The sequence below is a fragment of the Euleptes europaea genome, chromosome 12 (assembly GCF_029931775.1).
Source record: "Euleptes europaea isolate rEulEur1 chromosome 12, rEulEur1.hap1, whole genome shotgun sequence".
Classification (NCBI taxonomy): domain Eukaryota; kingdom Metazoa; phylum Chordata; class Lepidosauria; order Squamata; family Sphaerodactylidae; genus Euleptes; species Euleptes europaea.
In genome coordinates, this window is record NC_079323.1 from 16,119,021 (window position 1) to 16,130,119 (window position 11,099).

The 11,099-nt window shown below is 42.2% G+C and overlaps 1 protein-coding gene across 1 annotated transcript; it reads right to left on the minus strand.

The window, feature by feature from the left end:
* Window positions 1-1,202: 1,202 nt before the first annotated feature.
* Window positions 1,203-5,448, minus strand: LOC130485649 (matrix metalloproteinase-18-like). The gene is made up of 5 exons (XM_056858869.1): window positions 5,252-5,448; window positions 5,019-5,164; window positions 2,985-3,104; window positions 2,178-2,339; window positions 1,203-1,384 (listed from the first exon to the last, which is right to left on the minus strand). The coding sequence occupies exons 1-5, from the start codon at window positions 5,404-5,406 to the stop codon at window positions 1,203-1,205; spliced, it is 765 nt and encodes a 254-aa protein (XP_056714847.1). The 5' UTR covers window positions 5,407-5,448.
* Between the last annotated feature and the right edge of the window lie 5,651 nt (window positions 5,449-11,099).

Here is an 11,099-nt window from a genome sequence, read left to right on the forward strand (position 1 = left end):
AATGCTGTGGGAATCCCCCAATCTCTATGGCTTTTCATAGAATCATAGAGTTGGAAGGGCCATAGAGGCCATGTAGTCCAACCTCCTGCTTAATGCAGGATCAGCCAAGAGCAGCCCTATAGCTTCTGGGGAGATTCCTAGAGTGTTGCATGACGCTGTGATGTCACTCCCAGAAATTTCAGTGTGGCCTCATGTAACACTGTTTCCCCATTCTCCCCGCCCCACACTTCTCCCTGCTGGCAACCCTAAAACTGGAGGTGAGTTGGGGAGCCAAGAAATGGGAAGTCAGGCAGGAAAGACAGGATGGGGTGGGAGGAAATGAAGCAAAATGGGGACAAATGGCAGCTGGAGACAGTCAAGGAAGCAGAAGGAGATGATGTGAGGGGGGAAGAAAGAGGGAAAGTAGCAGATGGGGGAGAGATTAAGACAGGTAGATGGGAGAGAGGAAAGGAACCAGTAAAAGTTTGTTCGATTGCCTTAGCCGGAATAGTCAGCCTTAAACATGTACCCAGATGTGGAGTGTGGATCTTTACTAATAGGATTTTATTAAAAGAGGCAGATATTTTAATTGCCTTTAAATGGAGGAAACTCTGAGGTCCAACAAGAGTGCAGGACAATATATGATGAATATGAGTGTGATGTCACACACACTTCCTCCTTTACTTTGTGACCTCAGCATCTGAGCTAGGGTTTGACCACTTCTCATATGCCCTTATCAATGCAGTCCACTGCTGACACCACACACAGCAAAGGTAACCTTTCATACATATGATTGTGGATTGAATGAGATTCCACATCTGCTGGAAACGAGTTTCATGCTAAATCTGTAATGTGTTTATTTTTGTGCAAACAAAGTGGGAAAATTCCCACTATTATCCCCTGGGAAGCAATCATCGCAAGCCTTGTGGAAGCCTTCATTTTGTGAGATGCGTAGTGGAGCTCTTCAAGGATTCTATTATCTCCTTCCTGATGAAGAAGGAAAAAGAGATTGCTTAGGAGAAATAAGATACATGGAAAGCTTCAAAGAAATAGGAGAAGATCTTCAGAGAAGACTTTAATAATAAAGTCTAATTTGCCACCACTGTGTGCATGGTCTTACTGTCTGAATGATATCGTGCTGAGTGGGACTTATGATTCAGTACAAATATAGAATGGCTGCCTTAACTTGATTTTAAGAGCCCATGGCATAATGCCATGCTTCTTTAGACCATTACTTCACAATCAATTCCTGTCTGACCCAGAAGCAGATATTTCTGCTGTGAGTGAGATGAGTGACTTGGGGTGTTTGTGTACAGGATCTCTTCTGCTGAGGCTCTGATATGTGGCAGTGGATCAGCTGCCCTGTAAGAATGCTTCTGTGCCTCCACCGACAGTTCTTTTGTATCTTTGTAAATAAAGAAAATACTACAAAAATGCCATACATCTCCAGTGCTTTCACACCAGTGTTGGTAAGCATTCCCCCTGGAACTTTTCACTACTTGTAGAAGTAAGAACCATGGAACAATATCAATTAGGCTTGCCAGGCATGGCAGACAGAGTAAAACAGGAGGGAACATGGGGGTGCCAGCAGTGATGTCATGATGTCACTTCCAGGGGAAAACCATAGAGTTTCTGGTGACTCTGAGAGAGGACTGATATCACTTCTGGGGTTTGCCTAGAAGTGACATCACATGGTCAGGCCGATGGCCATTTCTTTGTTTATTGTTATCCTGAGCCTTCTCAGTGCGGTGGTAGCAAATGGGAGCTGGGGACATGAGATCCCTAGTATCAATGTCAGACTGCAACAACCAGCTTCTGAAATGTTCGGGCAGCTGCACATGTTGCTCCCACTACTGTGACTCTTTGGTTTGCACCCATTCCTCCATCCATTGCATTCATTGTTACATGCCATAGTCAGCCCAACAAATAGACGGCCAACCCTATTAACCAATTCATCTCTCCCTTCACCAGCCATTGAGCACCATCAGAACCATCAGAACCAACAATGCTATTTCGTGTGCAGATATGTGTTTACGGACAGATCCACATGCAGGATCAGCTGTTGGAGCCTGGATCATCTTTGCAAAATTAAGAGAACAGCTCCTAGCCTTAGATAAGACTACGGTAGATTTTTGAAAAAAAAGGACAGGACTATGTTAAAAAGCGAAATAATCACAAGTAAAACATTCTGAATTTACCGTATAAGCGCTGAATCCTTCGCTTATCATCTGCAGGTAGACGGAAGGTCTTTGGGTTCACATATGAATAGGTAGGGTACATCAAGGCACCCTTGACATTTGAATGTCCCAGCCCCAAGGAATGACCAAATTCATGTGCAGCAACAAGGAAGAGGTTGATTTCTAAAACACAGTCATAAGGGGGAAGGAGGAAACTGCTTGTTAAATACTTAACAGGTAATAATAGGGATGTGGTTATTTGGGATTTCATTGTGTTTTGTATGTTTTAAATTTGAATTTGTCAGCCACCTTGTACTATGGGAAAAGGGGAGGCATAAATATTTTAATTAATAAATATAAAATAATATTACATGGTTTATGGTCTTTTGATGTTCTGTATTGGGATGAAATGTAATACTTGGATTTAACTGGTCCTATAGGCTAACAGTTATTTGGTATACATATGCATATATTTTGACACACACATAATCATACATATATAGAGTGATACGGATATACAGACACTCACATGCATGTATATGTTTATATTGTGTATAAACAAACTCACACACATTTTAGTACGTAGATCCCAGAGAAAGGACTTGCTTGACTACCTTGTTATTCTTGGCCACTTCTACTTCAAATTGAAATGAGCCATAAAGAAATAGTAATGTACTCATAGGGGCCTGCATTCTGCTTAGGATTCTCAGCAAAGTTGGCATATCCTCTCAGTAGAGATCAGTGCTGGAGAGTGCACTTGGTAAAATGGACAGTTGGTCTAGTAACTGGATTAGCTGTACCCAAACATTTCTTAAAGGACGATTTTACCTTTGTTGACTTCTGACCAATGCTCACTCTCATCAAAGTGGGCATCTCCTCCATTTGCAGGAGAAAAAGCATGAGCCAAAGCTCCTCCTCTTCCATCAAAAGCTTTACTGTCACCATGGGCTAAATGTGAAAGAAAATTTAGTCATTGTTTGTCAAGAAAAAAATGCTGTTAGATTAAAAGGGGGACTTGACTAAACAAGTCCCCCCATTGTGGACTTACCAGGGCAGGATGCAAGAAAGGGGGAGAGGTTTCCGCCAGGCTGGGGACTGCCCCCGTCGCCGTCTTGCGAGGCCACACTTGCCTTGCAGTTTCCTCCTTCCCTTTTCCAGCGGTCGGGCGGTGTGTCCTGACGTCACCCCTCCCCGCAAAACAGGACGGCTGCTGGGCTGCGCTGGCTTTAAATAGGCACTGGGAGGGGTAACGTCAGGACACCCCGCCCGACCGCTGGGAAAGGGAGGGGAGAAACCTCAAGGCAAGTGTGGCCTCGTGAGATGGCGACGGGCGGCAGCCCCCAGCCTGGCGGAGACCTCTCCCCCTTTCTTGCATCCTGCCCTGGTAAGTCCACAACGGGGGGACCTGTTTAGTCAAGACCCCCTTTTTGTGGACCCACGGGTGAGCGGCTCCAAGGAAAGGGGGGTGGGAAAGGAGAAGCAACATCAAATAAACACACATACACTGTATTCTTTGGGAAATAAATGGCCACCGTTTTATTGATCACAACAGAGTGGAGCATTGGCGGAAAACCATGGGGGCGGATCCAAGATATCGGGTCACCACCCTGTAACCCGATATATATGGAAAGCATCGATAAACAGCCCAACCACCTGTGGGCACAGCACCGGAGTAGCACTTAGGTGGCCCTACCGGATGGGCATCTCTGTGTGGAGCCAGCGTCACCTGGGATTGGAGCACCCAATACAGATCCCCAAGCTTGGCAACGCTGTTGTACTCCATCCCAAGACCCCTTATGGGGGTCCCCACAAACGGGAAGGAAAAGCAAATCTTCCCTTCTTGGATCAGACCCCATGAAAAACCCGCCAAAGAGCAAGGCAGCCGCCCTGCTCCCGCCAACGCTCCTACTGCTGAGACCAACAAAGTAGCGAGCCCCGAACCTCGTGCAGCCACAGATCCTGACCCAAGTTGGACAGGTGCACTCCATCAGGGCGATACCTCTCCTGTGACCTGAAGGATATCTCCGTGTGGCGAATCACGACACCCCCAAAGGACTCAACAAAACGGCCCACAGCACGGCACACCTTCTTCCTGGCAAAGTCCACCTTGGAGCCGCTCGCCCGTCGGTCCACAAGGGATAGGTTCAGTATTCTGAAATGTTCAGCATGCTCAAATAGTCCCATATCCATGTTGACAATTTTCATCCATGTTATTTAGTGTATGAAGACAGGTTTTTTGGGCTGGGGTCAATGGGGGTTCTGGTGAAAGTGGCGATGACACTTCCATATGAGATGCATAACTTACAAGGCTTTTGCCATTCATTTTTTAAAAAAAGAGCTTGGAGTTTTTTGGCAACAATGTGATAAGGTGAAGGAAATGGTGTGTGTGAAGGGGAGGGGAATGTGAAGAAGAATGTCGGGATTTAGAGGAATGTCAGGATAAATATATGGAGATAGATCAATAGAGGCATAATAATAATAAAGGCAGCCAAACTGCAGTTTGGAAGCCACCATTCTTGTTAAAGGCTTAGTTCAGAGATTCTGCAGTGATTCTGGGTCATTGACATTGTAATCTAATTCAGAAAAAGGATATGGATTCTATGCATTAAAAATTCATTGATTCATGAACACATGAAACTGCTTTATACTGAATCAGACCCTTTGTGCATCTAAGTCAGTATTGTCTACTTAGACCGGTGGCAGAGGTCTTTAATCTACTGACATTTCTTTTTAGCTGGAGATGCCAGGGATCGAGCATGGGACCTTCTGCATGCCAAGCAGATGTTCTGCCACTGAGCCGTGGCCCTTTCCCATTCAGAATGCAAGGTTTTTTTTTGCTAATAGATAATTGTAAAGCCTTACCATAATATGCAAACCAAATTTCAATATCTGCAGGTGTATAAACTCTGTGGAATGTCAACGGGGTCACTTCACTCCATACATTGAATGCCTTTTGAATGATTTCAACCACTTTGAATCTAGGCAGGTCCGGAGTATAATTATTAATCCTTTGAGGAAAACAGCAATATAAAAATATTGGAATACTGGAAATAGAACTGTTAATATTTCAAAGAAAAAAGGGAAATTGAGCTAACCTGTAAGTCAGTGCTTTCTTGTTCCATATTTGTGGGCCTATACGAAATTCTGCCACATCTGGGACTCCACACCGAGGCTGCTCCATTAACTTTCTTGTTTCAGCATCTATCTTCCCAGTTACAGTCAACTGGAAGAATTCCTGCATTTCCTTCATTTGTTCTTGCAGTATATGGGAATCCGATGGGTAGAATTTGTCAAGATAATCCTGGACAAAGAAAAAAACCCCGCTACCTTAGAATCTTAATGCACTTACTGCTTCTTGAAAAAGTGGTTGTGGTGTTGCCGGTCATGTATATAAGTTGATAAATTGTGGAAAAACAGAACAGCCAAACTGGAAACAATCCATGAGCTAAGTCTCAATTGGTGAGCCATGGTAGTCCATTACCTAGCTGTCTCGATCCAGAAAAAGGCAATCTGTGTGTGGCAGAAGGATTTTGCTCCTAAATCTCCCAGCTGGATCAAAAACCCAGCACTGTATAGGACCTGGGGGACTAGATATCTGCATCTTTGCTTGGATTCAGTGGCTGGATTGAAAAAGCCTATTGGAAGACATTTGACATTAAGTGTTGTATGAGCTGGATCCTACAAACGGCCCATGGAAAGTATTCGTGGAGGGGAATCTTCTTCACTACCCTTGATATTCTGAAATTTATCTTGGTTCACCAGATTAGAGTCTGCCATTCTCAACCACTACACCATGCTGGCATTGCATTTAAAAAAGAAATGTCCCGGACTTCCGGGTGGAATAGCGGTCTGAAAAGTAGCTTGGTGAAGTAGCTGCGGAGCTTATCTTACTGGAGGCGTCCAAAGCACATTGATGAGAAGAATTAATTGGTTTTCCTCTCGTCCCTCCCTGGAGGGAGGCCAGTGCTGACAGGTGTACCTGTGCAGGCTTTTTGAACTGCAAGCTTCAGACAACATCAAAGCAACAAGGTAATTGCTGGCATTCTGCCAAGAAGACCGACCTTCCCATTTTATTTTATTTCTCCTGTTTAATTCTTTTCACTACTCATTATTACAATTAAAAGACAATCTTTTTCTACTATCTGATAACTTTGGCTATGGCAATAACTTGCTACAGGAATAGTATGTTACATGTTACTGGGAATAAAGCCAAGAAAGTGAGATATGAACTCAATCAATGAATACAAGATGAGATGGCAGCCTTTATATGAAAGATATTCATCAGAGCTTAATTCTTTGGGATTTTAGAGGAAAGATACTTAAGTCGACAAATTAAAAACCATAATGTTTAGAATTGAATATAGATAGAAGAAATATTTAGAGTATCTAAAGTACAATAGTATAATGACTAATAGAGGATGTGATAGAGAACTTAAAAAATGATAAAGCATTGTCTTCTTGGGGCAGATGTAGGATGCAAGTATGTAATGTTCTAAACCGCTAGGACACAGATATCAAATGCTATTATTATTTTTCCCCCTTTCCCTAATTTTCTTTCTGTATGCTTATAAGAAAAATAAAATAATTACAAAAAAAGAAAAAAATAAAGAAAGTGAGATATGGACTTCTCTTTTAGAAGATAAGAAATTAAAACGAATTAAAAACTTGTGAGCTTATTGCAAATTTCATAGCAACAAAGAACTATGGGATAATTTGATTAGCAAAAGTGGAGATAATAAGTAACTGGAACAGAAACGAAAACAGCAGATTTTGTGCCATCACCAATTTTTATTTTTGGGAGGGGTAAGCTCTTCTGAGGCTTCATTACCCTTTCTTGTTAATTGAATGAAAGCATAAAGGACTTGTTTTGTGCAGCTTACCACTCTGCACCACAGGACTCTTCTCTCTCTGTGTGTGTATCTTTATGTCCCTGTGTTTACTAATGGTTATGTATTTTATTTTACTCATTACAGACTTATGTGTCATAAAGGATAATTACTTCAGTTCTGATGATAGCTACAGTAAGTCCAATGTAACCTGTTGTAAATAAGTTATATGTAATTATTGTGCGATATTTGTACTAGTTGTACTTCTGTTTGTTGTGGAATTTCAATGTTACAGTACAAAGAAGGATGTCTAAATGAGACACTAGCCGGCAAACCTGTCACTGTTTTATGTTATATTATCAACACTTTTGCTTTTTCCGTTTGCTCATTATTTGTATGCTGTAATACATTTGCAATTTAATTGAACCTTTGATGTTACTGCTATTTTGTAAAACATTGGAGTAGCTGCAAGTGGTAAGATAAACGTCTTGTAACCTGTGGTGTTTTGCACATTTTTTTCTCTGTCATACACACACACACACAAATACACACACGTTTTCTTTTTATATTCAGAATCTTGGTTGTTGTAAGAATGAATATAAAACAAAAAAGGATCTTTCCATAGATGTTAATATTCAATAATAAAGCAACAATATTAACCATATGACTTTTCATTAGGTTAGTGTATTATTAATTCATTAATGTATTAATAGATTTAAACTATTGTTGTATTGATATTAATAAACTTTATCTCATTTATCTCTCCTCCTTCCCTTTCCCCCTCTTTTTAAAACTCTTTTCTCCTGTTTCCTTCCACTATATATTTTTCCTTGAAACAATTTATAGTTAAGAAATGAGATGAAATTTAAATTGTTGTTTTTCAGATTTTGAATTAAAAAGTCATTTTGCCTGGTGTAAATGATAAATTTATTGATTTCTTATATGATATTTGGTGTTTATATATTCTCATTGTTATAACTTCAAATCTTAAGTGTTTCTTTTAAAATCTTGAATGATCTAGGAACCTTTCTTGTGTGGAGCAGGTGATCAATAGCAGGTCAGATGCTTCTGAATAATAGTGATCAATATCTAATATAAAATTTATGGAATAACATATGGAAAGATTATACTAAAGCAGAAAGGAAAAAATAAGAAAGAGAATCATGGCAACAGGGATACGTCAAAAAGAGAAGAGAAATTTTGAAGATCAAGATGCACAAGAAAACATGGAAAACATTACAGAAACACTGACAAGGCAATTTCAGGCCCTCACAAATCAAATGACGCAAAAAGAGGAATGTATGCAAGCAACAATTAAGCAAGCAGAGGAATGAACTCAGGATAGAATCAAACAGGCTGAAGAAAGTACTCAAGGAAGAATAAAGAAAGAGGTGCAAGGAGTGAGACAAGAAATATTGATAGGTTTATCAGAAATTTTAAAAAAATGATACCAGAAAAAAAGGTTGAAGAAAGACAAAAAGGAATTGAAACTCATCTAGAAGGATAGGATCTTTGGATGAACAGAACTGAACAGAGGCTTGAAACGTTGAAAGTACAGAGTAGAAGCCATAATTTACAATGTAAAGGAACTGTAGAAGATTTTGGTACAGGGAATCCAGAAGTCAGCTTCTGCCATCTGAAGATTGAAGGAGGAATACTGAAGCATCAAAGAGAATCTTCACTTAGAGTGGAAGGAAAATAAATGCAGATTTTTCATAATTTACCTACAAGCCTGTTGAGAAAAAGAAGAGACTTTGACTTTTTAAGACATATTCTACAAATTCTAGACCCATTTGCTCTAGTAGTAGCTTTACCTAAAGGAAAGAGAATAATTATTGCAGTTGAGCAAGCTGATTGGTTGGTGAAAGAATTAACCTCAAGATATATATGAAAAACCAATTCAAGAGAAAACTCACTGAAAGCAAGAAGTGGAAAAAAGCTCCAAGCATTATCAGACAAAGAAGAAGATGAATTTCATACTTTCAACCTCTGAAAAGACACCTCTCTATAGTGTGCTGAGGTGATGTATGTTATGTTGCCTCCTTACCTTTCTTATTTTCACTGCTACCAAAGGATCTCGCCTTAGAATTCTTTGTTGTACCCAAAGAACAGCATGGCTTAGTTGTATTTGGTAGAATGACAGAATGGTCAGTGTGTGGGATTGGCGAACGGGGATCCTTTCCTCTAAAATAAACAATTGCTTTTCTTTTCTTTTTTAAAAAGAAATGTCCCTTGCAGCACTGCAGCAAGACACAACACAGCACACGTTACCAACCTTATATTTGTCCTCATCCGAATTGTCCTCGTGGAGTGATTTATCTACGGGAGTCGGGAAGGCCTGGCTGCAGGGCAGCAAAATGATAACGCCCAGGAGTATCTGCAACATCGCGGAGGTTACCAAAGAGTCTGGGCTCAAAGAAGAATGTCTTTGGCTTCCAGTCTCTTGCATCTAGGGCTGTCAATTCGGTTCAGCCCGAACTGAAAATCAGCCGAATTTCCCTTGATTCGGCGGTTTTTAGTTCGGGAGGAACCGAACTCAAAACTGGCGGGCAACCGGGGGGGCGAATTCAGCGAGTTCGGGAGTTCGCGAATAAATTCGGCCAATTCGGGGCCGTCAGTAAGCAGCATAACCTTCAGTAAGCAGCATTCTCCTCCCCCGGCCAATCGGTGGCCAAGCTGGGTCTTCTTCTGGCCAATCAGTCAGGATTGAGTACTGGAGGAATCAGCTGATGTGCGGCCGGCCGGGGAAAGAGATAGAGAGAGGGAAATCCTCATGTGTGTGTGAGGGGGTGCTTGTGCACATTCGCTCCTTTCCGTGGCTGCAGGGGGTGCATTTTTTGGGGTACAGACCCCAAACTTTCAGGGGATATTCAGACAAGTTTTCTTAAGAGACCACCCAAGTTTTGTAAACATTGGGCCAGGGGGTCCCGAGATATGGGCTCCCCCCCTTTTTTCTTTCCATGGCTGCAGAGGGCGCATTTTTGGGTGTGCTGACCCCAAACTTTCAGCGGAGCATCAGACAAGGCTTCTTAAGATACCCCCCAAGTTTTGTAAACATTGGGTCAGGGGGTCCCGAGATATGGGCTCCACCCCTTTTTCCTCTCCCCCCTTTTCCATTTCCGTGGCTGCAGGGGGCGTTTTTTTGGGGGTGCAGCCCCCAAACTTTTATCATAGCTTTAGACAATCCCTCTTAAGAGACCACCCAAGTTTTGTAAAGATGGGTTCAGTGGGGGCTGAAATAACGGCTCCCCCCTTTTCTCTTTCCGTGGCTGCAGGGGGCGCATTTTTGGGTGTGCCGACCCCAAACTTTCAGCGGAGCTTCAGACAAGGCTTTTTAAGAGACCACCCAAGTTTTGTAAACATTGGGTCAGCCCCCCCCCCCGAGATATGGGCTTTCCCCTTTTCCCTATTGGGATGAATGGATCACCCTTGAGAGATGCATACATATGGATCTTATATTGGATACAAATGGAATCATATTGGATTACCCAGCCTCCCAGCCCCTCCTGCTGGAACAGAAGACAGCCACAGTAAGACCCCTTTGGGGGCTTTAATCTATAATTTTTCTTTTCTGTGTGTGTGTGGGGGGGAAAGCAGAGTCTGTGTGTGTGTGTGGGGAGGGAGCAGTTTCTGTGGGTGGGGGGGAAGCCAAAGGGGGCTTTTGCCGGTTCTGCCTGGGGTGTGTGTTCCCCCTCCAGTCTCTCTCTCCCTGGTTTGAGGGGGGGCTTCATTTTTATTCTTCAGGTTTTTCCTCATTCATAAGATCAGTTAGGTTATTTTGATGCTTGCTCAAAACTGGTTTTCAAATGGTGACTTAAAGAATGCATCTGCCTGGTCCCAAGTCCAATACAAAAGGAGAAATTCCACCCCCTCCTGCTCATTATGCATAGCTAGCTGCCTCTGTCCCTTTCCATGGTATGCAAACTCCCAGGTGTCAGGTGTTGCTTTGCACTGTTGCAAAGGTGTTGCATTGCGTGCTTGAGTTGCTTTGCAGTTGTATTGGATTTGCAAAATTCTTCACACCTGCCCCGCCCTTTGCATGTTTGCAAAGGTGTTGCTTTTCAGTTGTGTTGCTTTGCAAAGTTCTTAGCACCTGCCCCACCCTTGCTCTCATCAG

Coding starts and splice junctions, on each gene's coding strand:
- LOC130485649 (XM_056858869.1), bottom strand. CDS start 5,406: ATGAAGGAAATGCAGGAATTCTTCCAGTTGACTGTAACTGGGAAGATA. Junction 5,165..5,251: donor AAGAAAGCACTGACTTACAG/GTTAGCTCAATT, acceptor TTTTCCTCAAAG/GATTAATAATTATACTCCGG. Junction 2,340..2,984: donor TTGGTCAGAAGTCAACAAAG/GTAAAATCGTCC, acceptor ACTGTGTTTTAG/AAATCAACCTCTTCCTTGTT.